The sequence below is a fragment of the Podarcis gaigeae genome (assembly GCF_964106915.1).
Source record: "Podarcis gaigeae genome assembly, chromosome: 10".
NCBI classification, from domain to species: Eukaryota; Metazoa; Chordata; class Lepidosauria; order Squamata; family Lacertidae; genus Podarcis; species Podarcis gaigeae.
Window position 1 is genome coordinate 65,655,422 of NC_139686.1, and position 26,181 is coordinate 65,681,602.

General features: G+C 42.0%; 1 protein-coding gene across 10 annotated transcripts in view; it reads right to left on the reverse strand.

The window, feature by feature from the left end:
- Nucleotides 1-1,686: 1,686 nt before the first annotated feature.
- The window catches only part of LOC310826577 (uncharacterized protein), a 51,262-nt gene continuing 26,767 nt past the window's right edge, over nucleotides 1,687-26,181 (reverse strand). The window contains exons 2-8 of one of the 10 annotated variants that reach the window (XM_083701700.1): nucleotides 14,589-14,664; nucleotides 13,304-13,435; nucleotides 8,730-8,893; nucleotides 5,904-6,437; nucleotides 4,297-4,523; nucleotides 2,165-2,204; nucleotides 1,687-1,935 (exon numbers count right to left, since the gene is read on the reverse strand). In XM_083701700.1, coding sequence (XP_083557826.1) covers nucleotides 1,920-1,935; nucleotides 2,165-2,204; nucleotides 4,297-4,523; nucleotides 5,904-5,920 — 300 coding nt within the window. In that variant the 5' untranslated portion in view covers nucleotides 5,921-6,437; nucleotides 8,730-8,893; nucleotides 13,304-13,435; nucleotides 14,589-14,664 and the 3' untranslated portion in view covers nucleotides 1,687-1,919. Of the gene's footprint in view, nucleotides 1,936-2,164; nucleotides 2,205-4,296; nucleotides 5,310-5,903; nucleotides 6,438-8,729; nucleotides 8,894-9,341; nucleotides 9,481-13,303; nucleotides 13,444-14,016; nucleotides 14,421-14,588; nucleotides 14,735-26,181 lie in introns of those variants that run through there. The other 9 variants (XM_083701699.1, XM_083701701.1, XM_083701702.1 and 6 more) reach the window with 9 other exon arrangements.

Consider the following 26,181-nt stretch of genomic DNA (forward strand, 5'->3'; position numbering starts at 1 on the left):
AATATCTGAACATTTTTTTCATTTCATTGTATATTGTTTCCCCCAAAAAAATTATGTTTAAACAATTCCACCATATATGCATCGTAGTACCTTTTTCAGTGTTGTATCGCCAGCAGACATCGCTACAATTTTTATTCATTTTTGCTATTCTTTCAGGTGTTAAATACCATCTATGTTGTATTTTAAGATAATTTTCTTTCAATATATAACACATAGTGAATTTCATATCTTCTTTCCACAATTTTTCCCATTGTTCGAGCATATTTTTCCCAATATCTTGCACCCATTTAATCATGGATGCCTTAACCAGTTCATCCTTTGTTTCCCACTCTAAGATCAGATTATATAATTTAGATATACTTTTTGATCTTTCTTGTATTAAGTATTTATCGAATTTTGATATTTCTTTTTCAAATCCTATCTTTTTGTCTTTCGCTAATCTATATTGGAACAAATCACTAATATATTGGAACAAATCACTAATATGAGCTTTAATTTCTGTATAATTCCAATTCTGCATTTTCTTCCTTTAATACAGTTTTATAAGTAACCCAATTTTCTTTCATATTTAATTTTTCCCCTGTGACACCAAGGAGTTTTTGGTTCTAGGAGTCTTTTATATTTCTCCCATATTTTATATATAGACTTTCTGACTATATGCCCTAGGAACTCTTTATGTGCTTTGACTTTCTAATCTATTAGATAGGCATGCCATCCAAATTTCGGGTCTACTCCCTTTAAATCCAACACATCTGAATTGTCTAATTTAATCCATTCTTTTAGCCAGGTCAGACCCACCACATCATGGTATAACTCCATGTCAGGGAGGCCAAATCCTCCTCTTTCCTTCTTATCTATCATTATTTTATGGTTTATTCTTCATTTTTCCCCTGACCACATGAATTTGGCCAAATCTCTTTTCCTATTATTAAAACATTTCTCTCCTCTTAGTATTGGGATACTTTGAAATAAAAACATCATCCTTGGTAATATGTTCAACTTTATTACCAATATTTTACCTAATAAGGAAAGATTTAATGGGAAATAGAAAGATATTTGTAATCCAACTGGGGTTCTTCTTTGTCTTCCGCCGCTTGTCAGCTTAATCCAAGGTATTAGAAGAAGTAAAAAGCCACATATAACACACGGTGAAATAAAAAGTTTCCAACTCTTTCCTCCAGGAGAGGAAGAAAGGGGGAGGAGGGGGGGTTAAAAGTCCCGATTTCAAAGCCTCCTTCCCTTAAACTGTAATTAATCTGGTAGCAAAATCCAACAGTATATCAGTATATCGAACGAAAAGCTTTGGCCGGAGATATTAAACTTTCCAAAGTTACAAAGCAGTTTGTTAATGCAAGCCTCAGTTTATTAGCTAAAATTAGCAGGGCTTTCCCAGTCCAAAAATGGTGGAGTGTGACGAATTTAAGCCGCTGGCAGGATAGAATCTGCCCAGAGAAGAAAAGTAGATTCCTCTTACTTCACTCGCCACCTGTTGGTCCTTCATAAAATCTTAGCCTCATCACTTTAAACAAAGTAACCGAGGTCTTTTTGGCAACACTCAGCAGATACTTTCTCTCCTCGCTCCTTCCTGCAACCATACGCCATCTTCTCCCAGCTGCCGGGACGGACTCCCTTTTTACACCCTCAGCTCTCCGAATCATTGTAAACTCAATTTTAGTAAGTCCGCAGTTCGATCCTGTCTCCGGATTTATTGACAAAACCTGGGGAGCAGGAGAGCACGACTGGGCACTGCCGGGTGCTATGTCCACCAAGATAATCCTCTTGGGGTTCTGAGATCCGTGTAGCCTTCACAGAGCTTCTAAAACCCCTGCATTGATCCAGATTCCCTAGAGGGCTGTCTTGCTCTTCTTTCTAATGGTCGCGGCTCTGCCGGAAGTCCACCTTAAGCCCATTCGATGTCCTCAATAAGCAGGTCTTCTGGAAGAGAATGAAAAAGAGAGACTGAATTAACAGCCCTCTAAACTATACCCAAACCCAATGGTTCAACCACCTCAGCTTTTGTAGCTGGAGTCAGTCAGGGCCCTGCCTACTGAGGCAAAGTGAAAAAGGCCTGCAAGGCACAGCAAGAAGGCCTGGGAGGTCTTTCTCGGGCATGAACCATAACACTACTAAGTGAAAAGTCCTCAAGGTGTGCAGATTCATTTACCTTCTTTGGGTTCTGGCAGCTGATGTCTGGCTGTTGCTTCCTGCAGCAGAAAGAGAAATATGCATCAGACGCCTTTTGTGACACTACAAAACCCACCATTGACAGGTGCAAGGGAGCCCACAAGCAGGCCCAAGCCAGGAAAGAGTGGCCTCCCTCAGGCTTGGGCCCAATCCCTTGCCCCAGAGGACCTCCATGGGCCCTGCAGCCTCCTGGGCAGAGGTGGAAGGGCAGCACCAGGGAAGAGGGCAGGACATGCCTCTAGCATCATCCTGACACATGCCACATTAGCTGCATTAGTTGCCTTTTGGAGGGTGGGCATGGAAGGATTCAGAGACTGCAGAGTTGAGGGCAAAGACCACAGTCAGCAGTCAGGGGGTCTGGGGATCCACTCCTCTTTTGTTCCCCCCAGTACTAACCTGAGGCTTTGGAAGAGTTTCAAAGAGTTTGGGCACAACTGCAACAAGAGAAGGACATGGGGACACGTTAGTTCGTCCCTTTGCAGCTTCAAAGATTATTCTAATAATCTTCTCCTTGGTTTCCCAATCTTTTAGCATAATTGGATGGCTTCAATCCCTTTTAGCATAATTGGATGCTTCAATCCCTTTTATATAAAAAGGTAAAGGTACCCCTGCCCATACGGGCCAGTCGTGTCCGACTCTAGGGTTGTGCGCCCATCTCACTTAAGAGGCCGGGGGCCAGCGCTGTCCGGAGACACTTCCGGGTCACGTGGCCAGCGTGACAAAGCTGCATCTGGCGAGCCAGCGCAGCACACGGAAATGCCGTTTACCTTCCCGCCAGTAAGTGATCCCTATTTATCTACTTGCGCCCAGGGATGCTTTCGAACTGCTAGGTTGGCAGGCGCTGGGACCGAGCAACGGGAGCGCACCCCGCCGCGGGGATTCGAACTGCCGACCTTTTGATCGGCAAGTCCTAGGCACTGAGGCTTTTACCCACAGCGCCACCCGCGTCACTGTATACCAAAATCCATATGGTGTAATTGACCTTTCATAAATTTCCAGGAGACCCTATCGAAAGCTTTTTCGGCATCTATGGCCATTAAGATTGCCTTCTTTTCTACTCTAAAGTCTAAATACTCTAATAAGTTTATAATGTTTCTAGTGTTGCTATAAATGTGCCTCCCGGGCAAAAAGCCAGCTTGGTCATTGTGTATAATCATCTGGAAGACTTTTTTTGATCTTTCGGCTAAAATATTTGCATATAATTTATAATCGCTATTTAGGAGTGTGATAGGCCTATAGTTGTTAATAAGTAGATTGTCCGTTCCCTGTTTTGGAATTAATGCAGTAAGGCTGTCTTTCCATGATTCCGGCATGGTTCCATCTTTTAAGATGTTGTTCATGATACTTCTTAATGGGTCAGACAGTATGTCCTCAAAATTTTTATAATATATTGCCAGTAGGCCATCTGGCCCTGGTGACTTTCCTATCTTTGCTTCCTTAATTGCTCTTTGAATTTCGTGCAATGTAATAGGGGCATTCAACAGTTCTTTTTGTTCTTTAGTAAGTTCCGGAAGACCGTTCTGTTCTAAATATTCTTTAACTTCTTCTGATGTTTCATTTCCTTCCTTATAGAGTTCTCTAAAGAATTCGACAAATCGTTTCTCTATTTCTTTAGAGTTGTTTATTATTTTGCCTTCGCACTTAACTCTATAAGCTTTTCTGCCTCCCTCTTCTTTAATTGCCATGCTAATAACATTCCTGGTTTATTAGCATGTTCAAAGGTTTTTTGTTTCAATAATCTTAGTTTCCATTCCATTTCTGCATTTATTAGCATTAAATATTGAGATTGTAGGATCTTAATATTTCTTTTTAATTCTACACTATTTGGTTTTTTGTATAATTCCAGCTTGCTTTTTCTAATCTCTACGATTTCTTGTTGTTGTTTTTTCCTTTTGTTTTCTTTGAATTACGTTTTGTTGAATAAAGAAACCTCTTAAGACAGCTTTACTAGCATCCCAGACTATCTTTAAATCGGTGCCCTTATTTAAATTCAGTTCAAAAAATTCCTTTAAGGTCTTTTTTGCTTTTTCTATTATTATTTCATCTCTCCCTGAGCTACCACCCTGGCCTATTCCTGCCCTTCCAAAAATGGCACGGGGGGAACTTCCTCACCTGGAGGCATAAGCTTCTTCTGCAGCGGGGCCACCTTTCTGGTCTTTCTGAGGCGTCTTTTTGTTCTTTCTGACCCGCCACAGTGGGCAGATCGCCCCTCCTCCGGGTGCCCTTCGTCTTTGATTTTCTGGCTTCCTCCGCCACTGGCCACAGGCTGTTTATTGTCCAGCAGCGGGGCCACCTCATTGTTCTTTTCTGGTTGAATGAAATTTTTTAGTCTCCTGAGCCTAGAAGAGATGATGCAGAACAGAAATACCTTTAGCCTAATAGAGAATTGCCAGCACATCCCTCCCAATTCCTTCCCTCTTTCTGCAGTTGAATGAACTGTAGGACTTCATAACAGCTGCAGAGAGGCAGCCAAGAGCATTCAGGGCTTGGAGAGAAAGGAGGTACCAGCTCCTGCCATTCCAGGACCAAGAGAGCCTGGCTACCATAGTTCATGCCCTGATTGCTTCAAGACTGGATTACTGCCATGCACTGTACGTGGAGCTTCCCTTGTGTTTGACCTGGAAGCTGAAGTTAGTGCAGGATGCTGCAGCGTGAGTGCTGACAGGAGCGAGGCCTTGTCAACATACGACACCTACATTGTTTTACCTTGTAAACCGCATATATATATATATATATTGTATATAAATTTTATGAAGCAAAGAAACAAAATAAGTAAATGGAGAGATGGGAGAGGTTTTTGCCCCATCGATGGGCACTTCTTCACATAACACTTAATTGGTTTGTGAAATTGGCAGCCAAAAGATGTGCAAAGGACAAGTGCCTTGCAACGTTGGAAAGGGGGGGGTCACACCTCTTCATTGAGGAAGAGGGGAGTATTTATGGTTACGATCTGAAATAGTTACAGTATGTAGAACTTCTGGGTTTGGAGGCAATCTACCACTGAAGCCACCTGTTAGGGGACAATCCTTGTGGGCTTCCTGGAGACATCTGGTTGGCCACTGGACCAAACAGGCCTTTGCTTTCCTTTTCCTGCTATGCTATATCCCATGAGGGATTGCAACTCTCCACCCAGCATTTAAAGGGTGCCTCTGCCTAGTCTTTGAAGGACAGCCCTGCCCAGAGAGGGAGGAGACCGCTAGGTTGGTCCTCCAAGCATCAAGGGGTCCAAGAAAACGAGCAGAACAACATTGGGAGGCTGAGAGAGAAAGGTGGTGGAGTCTTGTTTACAGACAGAGACCCACAGAAAGGGCTTAACAGTTGGAGAGATGGAAGATGGAGTGCTGGACTAGGGGGACCTGGAAGACCAGGGTTCAAATCTTCATGAAGCACACTGATTGACCTTCGGCCAGTCTTTTCCCCCTCAGCCTAGCCTACTTTGCAGGGTTGATATGAGGATAAAAACTGGTGGCGGGGAGAACCAGGTATGCCATCTTGAGCTCCTGGGAGGATAGCTGGCCTATGAATGTAAACAATGAATGTAATTGATGAGATGGGAGAGGAGAGGAGAGGAAATAGGAAGGCAGGGAAAGAGTGTGGAGGAGCTGAGCTCTTCAGGAGTGGAGTGACTGGTCAAGACAATTTCAGGGGGCTGAGACTGTGCAGGGGATTCCAGGATCCCACCCCAGGAGACACAGAGAAGGGGAAGAAATACTACTTACAGTTTGAAGTTGAACATGGTGTACAGAATAAGTCCCTCCTTCCTGGCTGTACTACCTACGCCAAACCGTACCTCTCCAACCACCTCTCCTTCCGCCAATCACACACACTCCTCTCTCTCCTGATCTCCTCACTAACCCACAATGGACACCTGTAGCTGGTGGCTTTTAAAGGGGAAGCAAGAGATGTCACAAAGGAGGGCAAGTCATTGTTACCATGGCAACCCACCCACCTTGACCCTGGGTCAAACTTGCCCCCCCCCTCCTGATCTTTCTTCAGAACTTTGAAGCACCTGCTGTTCCGTCTGCAGGTTTGCTGGATCTTCTCTTTTGGAGTTCATGTTTTTATGTCGGATCATTCTTCATTCAGCCCCATTTCCAAAAGGAGACAATCCCAACGTCCCTTGAAATGCAGGAGAAGAGGCCCAAGTCTAGGCGTGTCCATAGCACAGGATTAGACAATCTGCTTTGCATTATCACCATCCTCATAGATAATCCTGGATGACATCTCCAGGTGGGACAGAGAATGTTCCCTGTCTGAAATGTCTGGATGGGTCAATGTCTGACTCTATCCAAGGCAGTTTCCTATTAATATTCCTCATAAGTCATTTACCCTGAAGATAAGCAAGCTAACTTCTCCAGAAGACCAACCATCAATTTCTCTATTTAGAAGACGATATGAAAAAGTCCCTGTTTTATATACAACAATGCAAGTACAAAAATCTTGAATATCAGAGGAAACAAAATTCTGGCCTCTGTAATGAAGCAATAGGCAAAGGGTCCTGAAGCAGAGCAATTGGGGCGGGGGTATCTGTCAGGGACTCTTCATTGTGATTCCTGCATTGCAGGGGGGTGGGCTAGATGGCCTTTGGTGTGGCCCCCAGTTCCACAATTCTGCAATTCTAGGTTTGTACTCTGTACTGGGTCCTGTATATGTGTATATGTCCTAAATGTCTGGTATATATAACACACCATACTGCTATGTATGTCTATACATACAACAGCAGAAGCTTTAAAATATCTACTTTGCAAGTTTCCTACAGATGTGCTTGAGAAGTTCCCATATGGGAATTCTGGAAAAAGAATGCAGGATTTGCAACTGAAAAAAACTGTGGAATACTCTTTTAGAGAAGTGTGTGAACTACACCCACTTGTCTTACTGAAGGAGATTTACTAAAAGCAGCTCAAAGCTAATTTTCAATTAAGTGTGCCTAGCCTCACAGACTTTTTGCCTCACAGCTTTCTTGCAGTGACAGTGGCAGAAACTGCTATAACCCTTCATCCTAGTATATGAACATTTATCAAGCTAGCCCTCATAAAAAATATAATGGCAGGGGTGAGAATGCTTAAATCACCAAGCTAATTTGTTTATCAAGTGAGAAAAAGTGACATTGCGGAGAGAGCTCAAGATTTTGCAAGGAAATAGGCCAGAAAAATAAAAGCTTTGAGGTGAATTGGCCTATTTTTAAGATGTTTGCAGGCAAATTGGTCACAGTTAGAAGAGACTAAAAAAAGAAAAGAAAATGAAAACCATTAACAGGATACCACTATTATTCATTACTTGGTAGTTATTATATATTATTTTCTGTAAGGATGGGGGATTCCATCCAGTTCACATTTAAACTTAACTAAACCACACTTCCCAAAACAATATGTAAAGCAAAGCACATCTATCCTCTTCCAAAATGCACACTTCTCCAAATTTTGCAATTCTGCTCTCAAGCCAGGAGTGTAAAAATGCCTAAAGGCTGCATATAAATCATATAGCATTGAAAATTGCATACAAAATGCGTTGTCCTCTCCCCATTCCTCACTAAATTAAATTAAATTCCTATCTGAATTATTACCCAACCTCTTGCACCTTGTCTATTTGACCTTTATATTGCTGCTTTCGGTATATCTCACTGTTTGTTTGTTTTTAAAAACCCTCTCAAACAAACTAAAGATACAATCTTATCGATTAATATTCCCAGCCAAATGTTTGCTTCCTATTTTCTTGGGAAATTCTTTGATCTTATCAGTTTTTTTTTCATCACTAAAATCCAAGCATATTAGCAATCTTCCCCCTCAACACACACACCTTTTTTAAACATTTCATTGAGATTAAATTCTTCAGCTCTCTCAGTTTCAGAACCACAGAATTCCTTGGCCATTTATACCCAGGAATATCCATAATAGTCTTAATTCTTTGCATACCTACCCAATGTGTCTAAAGTCTTCAAAATCTTGGCCCTTCCTGTAGCATAGTACATTTAGTAGCTTATACATTTTTTGCAATCCAAAATACAGGACTTTCTACAATTCTCTTGTGCTGCCGACATCAAGAAAAGATTTTCTATGGGTTGGGTGAAATGTTAAAATAAAAACAGACCCTATTGTGGACCATGGTGTCCTTTCAGATGTGTGTAACATGCAGTTTTGGTATTAAAATAGAAACCTTTTTTTTGTGACTCAAGAGATTGTGCACATAGAATTTGATGGAGGTATATGCGCGGGTGGCGCTGTGGGTTAAACCACAGAGCCTAGGATTTGCCAATCAGAAGGTCGGCAGTTCGAATCCCCGCGATGGGGTGAGCTCCCATTGTTCGGTTCCAGCTCCTGCCAACCTAGCAGTTCGAAAGCATGTCAAAGTGCAAGTAGATAAATAGGTACTGCTCTGGCGGGAAGGTAAACAGTGTTTCCGTGTGCTGCTCTGGTTCGCTTAGTCATGCTGGCCACATGAGCCGGAAGCTGTACGCTGGCTCCCTCGGCCAATAAAGCAAGATGAGCGCTGCAACCCCAGAGTCTGCCACGACTGGACCTAACAGTCAGGGGTCCCTTTACCTTTACCTATATGCATGGCAGGAGACCTGTGCTACAAATTTATTTTAAGCCCCCACCCTAATGATGCTTCAACCCAGGATGGCTTAGATGCAGAAAGTCCTAAGCCTCTGTCATCTCCAATGAAGAAGCAGGTGGTGGTGAATGTTTCTGCCAGAGATCCCGGAGGGCTGCTGCAGGTCAGAATAGACAACACTGACTTAGAAGGAGAAATAATATGACATTGTATAAGGCAGGTTCGTATGATAGTTTTTGTTGCCATGCATTTGCCTGATCAATATCTGACAGGTCAAGTGTCCCACCCTAGATGAAACCCCTGTCTACACATCTTGGTACAGTGGTATCTCAGTTCTCAAACTTAATCCATTCCGGAAGTCCATTCCAAAACCAAAGTGTTCCAAAGCCAAGGCGTGCTTTCTCATAGAAAGCAATGCAAAACGGATTAATCTGTTCCAGATTTTTAAAAACAACCCCTAAAATAGCAGTTTAACATGAATTTTACTATCTAATGAGAGAGACCATTGATCCATAAAATGAAAGCAATAATCAATGTACTGTACTACAAAATAAATAAGACAGTATTGTAGATGATAAAAATTAAAATTATTATTATTTTCTTACCTGCACTGATGATAGTCACTGTTTGGATTGGGGGGCTTTTATCCATTTCCGCAGTCACACAATCAATCAGTCAGTAGCTGAACTGGGTTCCACACAGTCACAAAAGCAAATGAACTGAAAAAGCCTCAAAAACAAAAATGCAAAAAGAGCAAAAAACCACAGAGCCTAGGACTTGCAGATCAGAAGGTTGGCAGTTCGAATCCCTGCGACGGGGTGAGCTCCTCTTCTTCGGTCCTTGCTCCTGCCCACCTAGCAGTTCCAAAGCACGTCAAAGTGCAAGTAGATAAATAGGTATCACTCCGGCGGGAAGGTGAATGGCTTCTCCATACTCTGCTCTGGTTTTGCCTGATGCGGCTCAGTCATGCTGGCCACATGACCCAGAAGCTGTACGCCGGCTCCCTTGGCCAATAAAGCGAGATGAGCGCCACAACCCCAGAGTCGGCCACGACTGGACCTAACAGTCAGGGGTCACTTTACTTTTATGCATTAGGACAGTGCACTGAGCATCTTTTACAAGACCTGTGGATATTATTTTTCAACATATGCCTACTTCTGGGGCAAAGGTGGCTTATTTGTAGTCCCAAAAATCTTATCAGCCCCAGTCTACATGGCCAGGAGTCAAGTTGTAGTCTATTTGCATCAGGTTAGCGACTTTCATTTTCTAAAGGATCACAAGCAAAATGTGTATAGTAAGTGAAGCAAAAGCCAGAAGCAAGTGTGTTTTTTGTGTTAAATAACATGTCAGGAGATTTTCTAGTGACAGATGGGTTGAGTAAGATTCCGCAATGTATCCATGAAGATAAACAGAAACAGAAGAGTCAATTTGTATTTCTTAGTGCAGAAAGTATTAATCTGATACGTAGAAATCTTTCCTATTCTAATTAATTCAAGAGGATTCTGGAAGCTTCTGGAAGCTTCTGTGTGTGAAAGAAACAAGCAGAAGGTTCGTGATGTTTGGGTTATTCCTTCAGAGACGCTAAGTACAGCTGGCTTAAACTGGTTCTGTTATCTCTTCTTCAAGGTCATGCTGACTATAATAAGAGGCCAGAAGGAGCCTGGGTTTCTTAAAAAAAATAATGTTTATTAACAGTTTAAAGATTACAAAAAAAGAAAGAGAATTAAACAAAACAATACGATACAATACAAAAACACTACATAACATTAACCTTAAAACATTGAATTAACAAAACAAAACAAAGACAATTAAAAACACATCCAATAATTTCAATATCTTATCTTTCATTCACTTGTTTCATTGACCTCCTCACACCTCCCTTTTTGTATTCCATTTCAATTAACTGTTTCAGCACTGGGTTTCACTCATTTTCTCTTCTATTCCTGTTCCTTCTTGTGTGGTGTTCTGTACATAGTATGTTTAGTGTTAAGGTTTAGACTTATTGTAATTTCTTGTAAGTTTAAGTTAAGTCTGCTGCAACTGGATTTCTTATGGACAGTGCCAATCCTGAATGTATTGGATTTGTGACCATTATGCTCATTTGTCCTTGGTAGCAGTAAAGCTCTGCTGGATGAAATACAATTGCCTCTGATCTGTTTTTTGGGAATCCTGCAATGTGTTTAAGTTTTTACTCTGCTAACTATACGACGGAGTTCTACTCTTGAGTAGAATTTCAATGACAGTTTCAATTTGGAGCAGGCTGCACGATCCAACCCAGGTTAAGACCTGTTAAATCATTTCAAGGGCAGAGTTAAACAAGGGTTCAGATCCTTAAATGGGAATCAATGGGACCTAAAAGTGCTTAATTTTGGCTGGATTGTGCCCGTCGGATTTACACACGCAAGCGAGAGACAGCCAAGAGAACAAATTGGAGCATTTTGAAAAGCGCTCCACACAGGCTAGCCATTGTTGTCATCAACGCAAGCAAGTACAAAGCAATTGTGAGGGATTTAAGACTGCAAAATGGTGGGGAGTACTACCAGTTGCTAATTCATGCGAGCATCAAACAGGGTGAGCACATGGTGAAGAACGAGAGCGACAGGGAAAACATTGTATAACATTCTATTTGCCTGCTTAAAATTCAGCAACACTAAGAGATGTTGTATAGAGTTCCACACCATCTGGCAGCTGCAAGGAACAAACAAAATACAATTTACAGGTACTCCGCCGCGCAGCCTAAATAATACACCATAGTGCACCAATTGTGCATGAGAGACAGCGCAGCATTAAAGATAATTGATGCGCAGCCCCTGCACCTCCTGCTCTAATTTATGTCGCAGGAGTGTCACGAGGGGGAATTATGGGTGATATGCTGCATAGCCACCTGCCACGTCATAATGTGGCTCCAGGTACCACAACAGATAGCTACTTATTTTGATTTAGACCGAACTCGCAGCTCCAGTCCTCCTAGCACAACAATCCCCTGCCAAATCAGGTTAAAAAAAATAAAATGGACAGAGACATTCATCTTCTGCCATGCAAACCTCCAGCAACAGACATTTGTACTGCATTTCACATAATTCTTTGTAGTTTGTACAAAGGAGGAGTCTTCCCCCATCTCTAAAAAAGCAAATCATGTTTATTGAAAATACCGTGTTGGGGGCTTGCCAATTCCTTTACGGTTATGGGCCTGACATTTAAGTTTCTTCTAGACACACACACACACACACACACACACACACACACACACTTCTTAATGCTGTGTCTTTCCTGAACGAAAACATCCAGCCAGCTTTTTAACCTACAGAGGGAGCAAACAGCAGCACAGAACCCTCTTCCCCAATCTGCAAAACAAGGCCACCTCCTCCATCGTAAAATCAAAGGATCAGCTGCAAAATAGAGGCTAAACCTTGTGCACCAAGACCTGGAAACCTATTATATTTGTGGAGCAGTGTGGCAACATGTAGGAAAAGGTAAAGGGACCCCTGACCATTAGGTCCAGTCGTGACCGACTCTGGGGTTGCGGTGCTCATCTCGATTTATTGGCTGAGGGAGCCGGCATACAGCTTCCAGGTCATGTGGCCAGCATGACTAAGCCGCTTCCGGCGAACCAGAGCAGCGCACGGAAACGCCTTTGCAGGGATGTGAGATGGCAGCCATATTGTGTTAAAAAGGAGTCATACACTCTAAAAAGAGGCATAACAACAACAACAACAACAACAACAACAACAACAACTTATTATTTATACCCTGCCCATCTGGCTAGGTTTCCACAGCCAATCTGGACAGCTCCCAACAGAATATTATTATTATTAATAATATAGTAATAATAAAGGGATAAAACATCAAACATTAAAAACTTCCCTAAACATTTCCCTAAACAGGGCTGCCTTCAAATGTCTTAAAGGTTGTGTAGTTCTTTATCTCCTTGACATCTGATGGGAGATCTTTCCACAGGGCGGGCGCCACTACTGAGAAGACCCTCTGCCTGGTTCCCTGTAGCTTCACTTCTCACAGCGAGGGAACCGCCAGAAAGCCCTCGGAGCTGGACCTCAGTGCCTTGGCTGAACGATGTGGGTGGAGATGCTCCTTCAGGTATACTGGGCCAAGGCCATTTAGGGCTTTCAAGGTCAGCACCCACACTTTGAACTGTGCTCAGAAACGTACTGGGAGCCAGTGTAGGTCTTTTAGGACTGGTGTTACATGGTCTTGGCAGCTACTCCCAGTCACCAGTCTAGCTGCCACATTTTGGATTAGTTGCTGTTTCTGGGTCACCTTCAAAGGTAGCCCCACATAGAGTGCATTGCAGTAGTCCAAGCGGGAGATAACCAGAGCATGCACCACTCTGGCGAGACAGTCTGCGGGCAGGTAGGGTCTCAGCCTGCGTACCAGATGGAACTAGCAGACAACTGCCCTGTCTACAAAAGGCAATGAGAATCAAGGCAGAGGAGAATGAACAAATCAGAAGGTAAAAGTCCAAAAAAGGGGGGAAATGGTCTTCAGAGATCATTAGTTGAGACGCAACGTTTGATGTTGCATTTCTACTGCACTGGTCTGCTCAACTTACCCATCCCTCTTTTCTCCACACCAACTTCAACTTTTTTCTGCGAGTTTGTTTTTAATTTTTCACCAGCTTCCACAGATGAGCTTCTCTCCAACAGAGTGAATCTGACATCTCAGAGGGCCTTGCTTCCTCATTCTGTACATCTCAATTATATTCAGAAATAAATTATCTTGTTAGCTACATTATTACATTAAGATGACAAGTAAATTTTATTATAAAAATGTAATGATAAAATAAAAGATATTTTATTCATGCATTTAGTCCTCTCCCTCTCTCCCTCTGACATTTAATTATGTCTACCGCTGCATGGTGATCTAAAACATTAATTTGCCAAATCAACTAGAATCATTGGTAACGGACTGCTTTCCTATTTTGCTTTTTAAAAACTGCAGTTTACCACCAACTAAAATTTGTTCGAAGGCCAACATCCAGAGGAGAGAGAAGGGCTGGAAAAAGATTTCGTATATGTGTCAGCCCTACCATAATAGGAAGTGAAACACGCTACTGTGGTTCACAGATTTTGAGGTGGTATTATTCCCTTGCCACTAAGTCATCTCCATTTATCCCATTATGTTTGAAATATTCATGCAAAGCAATCTTCCCCAAACTGAAGCCCTCCAGATGTTGTGGACTACCACTTCCATCAGTCTCAGCCACCACAGCTGCGCTGTCTGAGGTCGATGGGATTTGTAGCTGTTATGTACTGAAGTTCTCACCCTGAGCCAGCAGGGGGATACTGTAGATAGTTTTCACTCAGGTCCACATATGCAAATAACGAATTGAAAGTGACGTTCAGTGATTGGATAGTTACAGAAAGTTGTTACTGTTGCGTTGTAGTGGAGCTCTATATAAGCAGGCTGGCTGAAGCCTTCAGTTCAGTTCAGTTCTGGCATGTGAATAAACAAGAGCTGTTTGAAAAATCGCTGTGTCGTCTGATATGTTCACCCACAACTTAACAGTAGCCCCAAACATCTGGAGGCCACAGAATGAGGAAGGTTGGTACAAAAGAAGCATCATAGAAGAGATGTGCTGTCTGATCGGGCGGCCATGTGCATTGGAAAAACCAAAAAATAGGGATTCCAATTGTAAAGGAAGAAATACAATGAAATCACTATTTGAGATCTCACTGGACTCATAATTGCTGCAAAATGGTTATAAGCAGTGCTTTTTTGCTTAAAAAATTGTTTAGGGGTACTCTCATTTTGACTCAAGAAAATCACCATTTTATAGCTCAAATTGGGGAAAACAAATACAGTAAATGGACAAAAGTACGAAGAACATGCATTACCTCATATTATCACACATCCACATTCCACACTGCTTCACACATTAAATGTTTGTTTCTGACTGAGACTCGGGAAACACTGGGAAAGGAAATGAGGCCGCCATCAGATATAGCAATGGAACTGACGATTCACCATGCTAGAGAAGGAACTAAATATTTTTTAAAAAAATTAGTTTCTTCTCCCGTTAAATTCACAAAATGTTTACGGGTATGCGTGCCCCTGCGTGCCCCCAGAAAAAACCCACTGGCTATAAGAGACATGAGACGTTGAAGAAGGTTGCAGATCAACTGCTGATTGTAAACAGGTAACAGGAAGAACAGTTTTCTTGAAAACTGTGGCCTACAAGGTGTTTGGTAGTTCTAGTATGTATCGCTTAAAATGAAACCAATCAACTAAAAAGAACATACATTGTAAATCCCGTTTGCTGTTGCTTCCTTTAAAGTTCCATGTCCATACAAATGGTACTCTAATAATGATTGCTTATACAGCATGGATAAATCTGCTTATAACTTCTAGACAGGGCTGGATTTGGTTTGATGAGGCCCTAAGCTACTGAAGGTAATGGGGCCCTTTATATGCCCAGATGTCCTTTGTCAACAGCAAATGGTCACTGTTTTTTGTGTTGAATATATGCTATATTTATGGACCTAATAGGTACCTAAAGCCATTTGCACATGCAGAATGCAGACACCCTATATATCGGAAATGAGCAAACCAGTGATATTTTAGGGAGCAGGCTAGCAGGCGGGGCCCATTACTTACATCATAGGGGCCTACACAACACAAAACGCTGTTGCTGTATGTAGGTTTTATTTTATTTGTTTTTTATCTTATATTATGGAAATGTACATCCAGGGGTTTTCTTGGGACGCGGGTGGCGCTGTGGGTAAAACCTCAGTGCCTAGGACTTGCTGATCGTAAGGTTGGCGGTTCGAATCCCCGCGGCGGGGTGAGCTCCCGTCGTTCAGTCCCAGCTCCTGCCCACCTAGCAGTTTGAAAGCACCCCTAAGTGCAAGTAGATAAATAGGTACCGCTTTATAGCGGGAAGGTAAATGGCGTGTCCGTGTGCGGCACTGGTGCTGGCTCGCCAGCTGCAGCTTCGTCACGCTGGCCACATGACCAGGAAGTGTCTTCGGACGGCGACGGCTCCCAGCCTCTTGAGCGAGATGAACGCGCAACCCTAGAGTCGGTCATGACTGGCCCGTATGGGCAGGAGTACCTTTACCTATGGAAATGTACACCCAGGGGTTTTTTTTTCCTTTAAATTTTTCGGGGGCCCGCAAGAGAGTGGGGCCCTAAGCTATAGCTTGTTTAGCTTGTACGTAAATCCGCACTGCTTCTAGAGAGACAAAGAGAGATATGGATAGATTGTTACTGAAAGGACTTCCCACAAGTGCAATAGATTGGGGAAACCCCCAGAATAGATTTATAAGTGGGGGGGGGGGGATGTAGTGAGAAGAGAAGGAGAGACAGGGCCCTGTTGTGTGCAGGCGGAAGTCTTTGTGCAAATGGTACGGCTTCATTGCATATAACCTAATAATCCCTTCAATAATATCAACAGCATAGCTTTTATAGACGTTGCAAGATTGAGGAGTATACAACTCTTTTGCCCTATATATTTAAAAAGGCATGCCTTCTCGTGAAGAGAAGAACAGATGACAATTTTAAAATTCTAACGAGAGGAACCCGCAGTCCTTTAAAAGCGCCAGAGAGTTTGTGAATAATTTCAGCATAAAAATATATTCCCCCAATAATGCTGACAAGGTCACTTATCCAACTGTGTGAATGGTAATATCCGTCACTGAAGTGGCAAGGAAATAAATTTGATCTGACTGGCAGCAATGGATAAACAGCCTCTAAAACTTCTCTCAAATCTGGTTTGTCATATATGAATTGCCACTTTTTGTCCACTTCAGAATCTGCATCCCACCTCGTCGGGCCCATCTTCCTTCGGCAATGTTGAAGAAGAAAAGCAATGCATTAAACAGATCGGAAAGGCACTCCCAATTGAAATACCCAATACGTATTTCAATTTGAATTAAAATCCAGCTTGCTCGGATAGGATGGCTACAGCCTGTCACACAAAAGACGTTAACAATGTTTTGTTGCTCAGGAGATAATACTGGCTCTCTTTAGCCAATCAAGTTTCTTACTTGCATTCCTGGCCATTTAATATTTTCACCCTTTCTTACGTTGCCTTCCCTCAGCACATAGGGTAAACAGGAAAGCCTATCTATAAACTTCGCTGGTACCAAGATTGAGATTGCTGGCAGACACAGTCCTAGGCATAGATGGTGCTTGGATCAGCTGGCTATAGAATGAACGCGCTCATTTCGGTATCTGGGTGTATTCCTGAATAAAAACCTCTCTTGGAAGTGTCATATGGAGAGACTGAAAGGAAAGACACAGAAAAGCATTGAGGCATTGATGAAGTTTTATTACAATAAGGGAGGGCAGCTGATTGAACCTGCCCTTAAGATATTTGGAGAAATGTCAGAGGGTATATTTAAAGAGAGAGAGAGAGAGAGAGAGAGAGAGAGAGAGAGAGAGAATAGGGATGTCCCATTCCATAATGTGAATTTTACTGTTTATACCCCACACATCTTACCGGGTTGCCCCAGCCACTCTGGGCAGCTTCCAACACATATAAAAACATAATAAAACATTTCTTAAAAACTTCCCTATACAAGATTGCCTTCAGACAGCTCGGGAGTCAAATAACTCCATACCCTCAAACACGGAGCAATGGATCCAAACTACAAGAAAGAAGATTCCACCTAAACATTAGGAAGAACTTCCTGACAGTAAGAGCTGTTCGACAGTGGAATTTGCTGCCAAGGAGTGTGGTGGAGTCTCCTTCTTTGGAGGTCTTTAAGCAGAGGCTTGACAACCATATGTCAGGAGTGCTCTGATGGTGTTTCCTGCTTGGCAGGGGGTTGGACTCAATGGCCCTTGTGGTCTCTACCAACTCTATGATTCTATGATTTATCCAGTGAAAACAGGGGCTTCCTAAGGAAAAGTGGGACATTCCTGGATCAAATCAGAAACCGGGATGGCTTCTCTAAATCAGGGACGACCCTGGAAAATAGGGACACTTGGAGGGTCTGGTGTATGAAATATAAGCCACCTGGAGCATGTATGCCTATAAAATGGTGGTCCCATAGGGGAAAGAAAGAACTGGTAGCAACAAAGTACTCTCAAAGGGCTTTCCTGCACACTGATGTTTAATCAGCCTCCTCGTGGGTTTACAGCAAGCATAGGCAAACTTGGCCCTCCAGATGTTTTGGGACTACAACTCCCATCATCCCTAGCTAACAGGACCAGTGGTCAGGGATGATGGGAATTGTAGTCCCAAAACATCTGGAGGGCTGAGTTTGCCTATACCTGGTTTACAGCTTTTGCTTTGCTGGGCTTTTTATGTATCTGTTTATCAGGAAGCAAATAAAAGACCAAAGACCAAACCTTAAAGCACTGAGTGATTTTGAGTGGGCCAGACCCCTTCCGGCCATGAAGTAACAGGGCTTAGTTAGAAACTAAGAACTATCCAAACAAATGGAAAGCCAACACTTCAGTTTTGCCTTGTTTTGTTTATCCACTCAATTGATATATTGCTTAATATGGTAGAAGCGCTAATTGGCGCACATGCAGTATACTAAATAACAGTTGCATCAGAGTGCAACATTAATATTCAGTAAAGCTTTGTACAGACCTTGCTCAGGAAACTTACTAGCAGAATTCTCATATACACTATGCATACATACACACATGTGTGTGCAGACAAACACATATTTGGGGTATATTTTGGAAAGTCGCTTGTTCACTGTGCATTTCAGCACCACTTTAGATACCATAACCAAATTTTGCATGGTGTTTTCTAAGATCAAAGAGCAGGTTTTTGTCCACGTTTAGATACCATCAGATGCCATTTTGAATGAAGATGGTGGGCTGAGCCTTTCGACACAGCACTGATGGTTTTGGTTTCTTGAAATTCCCAAACATCATTGAGTATAATTTTGTGTGTGTGTGTGTGTGTGTACGAGGGCTTCTATTCATAAGCCAAAACCTTGGAGCCAAACAAAATGTTTGTCCTGCCTCAGAAACCTCCATTTCAATTTGTACACAGGGCATGAGCCGCCCAAAAGGCAGTTGTTCTTTCTGGAAAATACCTTTATTATGAGATGTAATTATGTGATGTGGATTGGTGTTATAACTTAAACCACTCATTTATTCATGCCACCTCACCTCGTTCTGAGAGAGTGCAAGTGAAGCACTTAAAAAAATGAAATGCCCCCATGATTACTTAGCAACTTATTTGCGGGTTTTCCTGCCCTCCCCATTACTATGGAAACAAAGTGGATATAATGTGCAGTGCAAGCAACGTCTGCTTCAGACCACTAAAAGATGTGCAATTATTTTAATAGCGGGCTTCATGGCAAACTTTCCATTTTCAACAAATTCTTTTTTCATATTAAGCCCGCTGCTGATGGAGAGGAGAAAGACTAACAGCAATCAGGAACTTGTCAGGAACCAACACGAAGTGACAATCAATGTTGTATTTCCCACGTATTTTAAAGCCTTATCAAAGCTGTCCAAAGGAACTCTCCATCCCAGAAAAAGCTCACTACTGAACACACAGTTGAACCGTCTTCTGTAGTAGTTCCCACCTACGACTCTCCAGTTCCTTTATTTTTGTTAAAATATTGCTATACAGTGGTACCTCGGGTTACATACGCTTCAGGTTACAGACTCCGCTAACCCAGAAATAGTGCTTCAGGTTAAGAACTTTGCTTCAGGACGAGAACAGAAATCGTGCTCTGGCGGTGCGGTAGCAGCAGGAGGCCCCATTAGCTAAAGTGGTGCTTCAGGTTAAGAACAGTTTCCGGTTAAGAATGGACCTCCGGAACAAATTAAGTACTTAACCTGAGGTACCACTGTACTGCTTTCACAAAGCAGAATCAGAATTAGAAGAATTCTAAATTGCATCAGCCACTAACCATAGCAATAAAATAAAATAAAATGTACTGAAGATAGAGCTAGAAACTTAACTACAGTGGTACCTCGGGTTACATACGCTTCAGGTTACATACGCTTCAGGTTACAGTCTCTGCTAACCCAGAAATAGTACCTCGGGTTAAGAACTATACTTCAGGATGAGAACAGAAATCGTGCTCCGGCGGCGCAGTGGCAGTGGGCAGCCCCATTAACTAAAGTGGTACCTCAGGTTAAGAACAGTTTCAGGTTTAAGAACGGACCTCTGGAACGAATTAAATACGTAACCAGAGGTACCACTGTACTTTGGGGATTTACATCAGTAATCAAATAATAGATCTTATTCTAATTGCCCATGCTAAAAACCTCGCAGTTTTTGCTGAGACCTGGTCATCTTGATCTGCTAAAAGAACACAGTAGCAATGGTTGAGCGAAAATAATAGAGGGGTCATAACCTCACTCCTCAAATCTTTATAAAGAGTGCAAGGCAGAAGCCCATGAGCCACAGACTCTCTACTGCCATCTCCACATAACCCATCCAAAGCAACTTACAACCATAATAAGGGATGCGGGTGGCACTGTGGTCTAAAGCACTGAGCCTCTTGGATTTGCCGATCGGAAGGGCGGTGGTTCAAATGCATGCGACAGGGTCGGCTCCTGTTGCTCTGTCCCAGCTCCTGCCAACCTAGCGGTTCGAAAGCATGCTAGTGCAAGTAGATAAATAGGTACCACTGTGATGGGAAGGTAAACGGTGTTTCTGTGTGCTCTGGTTTCTATCACGGTGTTCCGTTGCTCCAGAAGCAGTTTAGCCATGCTGGCCACATGACCCAGAAAGCTGTCTGCGGACAAACACTGGCTCCCTCGGCCTGAAAGCGAGATGAGCGCTGCAACCCCATAGTTGCCTTTGACTGGACTTAACCATCAAGGGGTCCTTTAGCTTTTTTTTTACCTTTACAACAATAATAATTGCCTATATAAAAAGTCAATCTTACTAAAAACCAATAATAAAATAAAGATTGATTTAAAAAATAAACAAAACAGAACTTCAGTAGCATAAGTGTATCCCAGCCTCCATTCAGCGAGGACCAAGAATGTCACAGGGAAGGCCAGTCAAAATATGAATGGTCTCCAAACTCCCATTCAACTCCAACCAACATGGTTGGTGGGATATGTCTAACATCTCACTGTACAGTCATACCTCTCACTGTAGATGGTGACAGCCGCCACGAAATTAAAAGACGCCTGCTTCTAGGGAGAAAAGCAATGACAAACCTAGACAGCATCTTAAAAAGAGACATCACCTTGCCAACAAAGGTCCGTATAGTAAAAACTATGGTTTTCCCAGTAGTGATGTATGGAAGTGAGAGCTGGACCATAAAGAAGGCTGATCGTCGAAGAATTGATGCTTTTGAATTATGGTGCTGGAGGAGACTCTGGAGAGTCCCATGGACTGCAAGAAGATCAAACCTCTCCATTCTGAAGGAAATCAGCCCTGAGTGCTCACTGGAAGGATAGATCGTGAAGCTGAGACTCCAATACTTTGGCCACCTCATGAGAAGAGAAGACTCCCTGGAAAAGACCCTGATGTTGGGAAAGATGGAGGGCACAAGGAGAAGGGGATGACAGAGGACAAGATGGCTGGACAGTTTTCTCGAAGCTACCAGCATGAGTTTGACCAAACTGCGGGAGGCAGTGGAAGACAGGAGTGCCTGGCGTGCTCTGGTCCATGGGGTCACAAAGAGTCGGACACGACTAAACGACTAAACAACAGCAGTCATACCTCGGGTTACAGACGCTTCAGGTTGTGTTTTTCGGGTTACAGACCCACCAAAACCCGGAAGTACTAGAACGGGTTACTTCTGGGTTTCAGTCATCGCGCTTTGCGCATGCGCAGAAGGGCCGAATCGCAACCCACACGTGCGCAGATGTGCCGCTGTGGGTTGTGAACGCTGAGGATTGCAAACGTGCTTCCCGCACAGATCACGTTCACAACCCGAGCGTCCACTGTAGTTATATTTTTATATACTATGGACTTTTAATGAGTGGTGGTATGCAAATGTTTTATATATGGCATAAAGTCAGGAAAGAGTGATGGCTCTTCCAAGGGAACTTCCCCACCCAAAGGAATGTACACGGCAGAAAAAGAAGGGGAAATCTTTTGAGAAGGAAGCGAAATCTTTTTTTTTTCCTTTTCCAGGGCTTGGGGAGAAAGGAAATGAGGGCTAAGCTGGCTCCACAGTTCTTTCTACTCTATATTGTATTTTTATTTATGGTATTGGTTTTTTATTGGTTTTTATGGTTGTCAATGTTCTTTGGTTGTGCTGTGAGCTACCTGGGGTCCCATTTGGGCCAGAAATGGCGAGATAGATCATTTTAAATAAATAAATAAAAATGAAGGTTAACGCTACAATTGGGCTTTATGACCAGAGGGAGACTTTTCCTTGTTTCCAAAGAGAGCGAGAAAGAGAGATTGCGCGCGCACACACACTTACTTTGTTCTATATTAGTGCTACAGTGGTAAAATATAAACAGTTCTTTAAAAGTGAGAAAACGGGGAGGGAATTTGCATACTGTACAGTGGTACCTCTGGTTACATCCTTAATTCGTTCCAGAGGTCCGTTCTTAACCTAAAACTGTTCTTAACCTGAAGCACCACTTTAGCTAAAGGGGCCTCCTGCTGCCGCTGCACCACCACTGCCATGCAATTTCTGTTCTCATCCTGAAGCAAAGTTCTGAACCCAAGGAACTATTTCTAGGTCTGTAACCTGAAGCATATATAACCTGAAGTGTATGTAACCTGAGGTACCACTGTATATCCAAGAGTGGGGTGATGGACTGGCTTTTATGACAACCCCCTGCAATGGGTCCTGCAAGTCAACAGCAATATTGCAAAATGTTCTTCCTATAAGATATGGAGAATTTCTTTACAAGCTGCAACCGGGGTGAACAAATCAAGTCTCCTTCAAGCCCATGTCATTTTCAGATGAGCTCATACCTAAGTCCATGCAGTCCTGACTCCATGTTAATTTGTGATTTAAAAACAACTAATTGAAATATGTATTTTAACACCACCCCAAAGAAATATGCATTTCTAAACATACTTTGTTTCAAAACTAACTCACACTGTTAAAAAGGAGGGGGTATTCTGGAATGTGTGTTTGGGTTAATGTTTATAAAGTAGAGAACTGCAGTGGAATGTTTAGGAAGTACAAAAGCCGGTGGCTTCTCAACTCTGCTTCATACTGGAATTTGCGAAGATCAAATTTCCCAGCAACGAGACTGACTGAAAACACCACACACAGTGCAAAGAAAAAGAAGGGACCTTTTATCATATGTGGTGGGATTGTAATGAAATCAAAAAGTTTTGGGAAATGATATATAACAAACTGAAGAAAATGTTCCAGTTAACATTTGTTTAAAAACCTGAAGCATTTTTGTTAGGGATTGTGGAAAAGACCTGCCAAGGAAATTGAAAAATATCTTTATGTATGCGACAACGGCGGCAAGAGTCTTAATAGCACAAGGATGGAAGAACGAGGAAATCCCGACTAAAGAATTATGGCAAGAGAAATTGATGGACTACGCAGAATTGGCAGAATTGACACATAAACTACATGACAGGGATAACTGTGATTTTAAAGATGAATGGGAACCCTTTACAAAGTATTTAAAGAAACAACAAAATGAACTGGACTCCTTGGCAGGTTTTGAATAAAGATTCACAAACTTTTTATTGATAACATTCAGATAGATTAATTAAGGATCTGTACAGTTTTGTAGCATGCAGAAAATAACATATGTTGATAAACCAGAGGGTCTGGTGGGGGAGGGGAGGGTGGGTCATGTTTTTGGGGAGGGGGAGGGGAAAAAACAGAGGGGGGGATTTAAGGATGATATGTTTTTTGATAAAATGAGAAAAGTGGGGAAGAAAGAAAAAGACCTGACAAGCTATCACTATCCAATGGAGACCTCTCCCTCATCCAATGGTTATCACAGGGGCAGCTGAAGAACCATCTTGCCCTGAGATATGCCAGCAGGAAGCAAGCACCCCCCCAAATGAGCTCATCCCCCACGAGGCTCCCAATTGTTGGCTTCTGTCTGTAATATATGCCATTTTTCTTTCAGAGATCTCAACATATGGGGTACAGCTCACCCATCTAGAAATAAAGTCATACCTTGGTTCTCGAACAGCTTAGTTCCTGAACGTTTTGGCTCCCAAACAGGGACGGATTTAGGATTGATGAGGCCCTAAGCTACTGAAGGTAAAGGGACCCATATATATATATATATATATATAATTTTATTAGTTTTTTAACATACCATTTCCAACAGTAATTAAACATACTTTCACATCTTACACAATTTTTTAATTAAACATACTTTCACATCTTACACAATTTTCACAATTTTTTTGACTTCCATCAGTCCTGTCTGAAAATTTCCCAATCTAATCTCTTAGTATGCATTTCTTATTTTCCCTATTACATTTGAACCTTATAACCAATATCTCTATCTTTTTCTACTTTGTAATACTTCGTATATTTCTTCCTGTCATTTTGTCCAATTCTGCATAGTCCATTAATGAGGCCCTTTATATGTCCAGCTATCCTTTGTCAACAACAAATTGTCGCTGTTTTTTGTGTTGAATATATGTTATATGGTAATTTATGGACCTAATAGGCATCTAAAGCCATTTGCACATAACAACATGTGTATTTTATCAAACTAATTGTTGAACTGAAATACAATTAAGAAGAACTATCTTATATTTTGGAAATGTACATCCAGTGTTTTTCCTTTAGCTTATATGTAAATCCAGCACTGCTCCCAAACGCCGCAAACCTGGAAGTGACTATTCCGGTTTGTGAACTATTTTTAGAAGCCAAACATACAATGGGGTTTCCACGGCTTTCGATTGGCTGCCGTGCTTTGGTTTTCAAACGTTTTGGAAGTCAAACGGACTTCCGGAACGGATTCCGTTCGACTTCCAAGGTACGACTGTATACTGTCCCCTTCTGTGTGTCGCCCAAATCTTTTTTTTCTAGTGCTGCCACCACCCTGATAACTATTTTCTCAGGCCTATCTGAAAAGCAGTGTGTATACCAGAAGCATTTTTACTTGGTATTATAAGTGAGGATATTAATAGACAGGATGTTAAATTGTTTTTATATGCAACAACAGCGGCAAGAGTATTGTTGGACCAGAAATGGAACCAAGAAGAAATACTAACGAAAGGAGAATGGCAGATAAAATTAATGGACTATGCAGAATTGGATAAAATGACAGGAAGGATTCAAAACCTGCAGGACCAGAGATTTACGGAAGATTGGAAGAAATATACAAACTATTTGAAGAGCAACTGCAATTAACAAATTACGCTAGTAGAACTACAATAAGTTTTGTAAGGAGAAATATATGAAATATTGCAAAGAAGAGATAGAAGAGAGAGATTAGTTAGGAGATTTAAATGTAATAGTGAAAGTAAGAAATGTAAATTAAGTGAAAAGATTGGAAAATTTTCAGATGTGATTGATGGAAGTCAAAAAAATTGTATACGATATAAAAGTATGCTTAATAATGGTTGAAAATGATATGTTAAAAAATTAATTATTTTTTTTTTAAAAAAAAAGGAAAGAAAAGCAGTATGTATAAGAGCCATAAATATTATCCGCCACCCTAAAAGTTGAGTGACTTTCTTTTCAGAATCAACGCAGCACTTCCAGAGGAGGAAGTACTTACAGAAACTGACCGACTGGTTGGAATAAACCAATTTGGCTTATAAGGTTAGTTGTCTGCAGCTGGTCTCTCTGGATGTAAACAAGGCTTTGATATTTGGCAACATATGGTGCCTGAAGTTTGCAATGCCTTTGCTGCCAGTCAATGGAATGGAATTACGGAAACTTACTCCAGAGGTCCGGATGGTATGAGAGGAGCAGCACAGGTAATGTTTAAAACACTATCTACTTGTGTAAATGAAAGCTGTCAAGACTCATAGAAATAAATTGGAGGGGAAAGTAGCTCTCTTGTGTATTGCTGAGAGAGCCTGAGGGTATCGGTGCATAAAAAAAGCCTCACAGTGAGAATGAAGAGCAGAAAAATTCTATTATGCTTGCAAAGAGATAACAGCCAGTGCTGTGGACTGCTGAAATGCTTGGATATTGTGTTTAGGGGTTGAATGCAACGGCTTCAGAATTCACCTAAGTCTGCAGTCCTGCAAAGTTACTGGAAAGCAAGCTCCATTGATATCAACAGGACTTTTTGAGAAAACATGCATAGCATTCTGCTGTAACTAACTCAAGGAAGTAGAGAGAGCCCATTCACATGAGGGCAGGCCTGTACTGGGAAGGTTTTAATGCTGGATGTTATATTATGTTTTTAGATGTGTTGGAAGCTGCCCAGAGTGGCTGGAGCAATCCAGCCAGATGGGTGAGGTATAAATAATAAAATGACGATGATGACAAAGTGAACAGTTGTACCTTCGATCCCAAACGCCTTGCGAGTCAAACGTTTTGGATCCCGAATGCCACAAACCCAGAAGTGAGTGTTCCAGTTTGCGAATGTTCTTTGGAACCCGAACGTCCGACGGGGCTTCTGCGGCTTTCAATT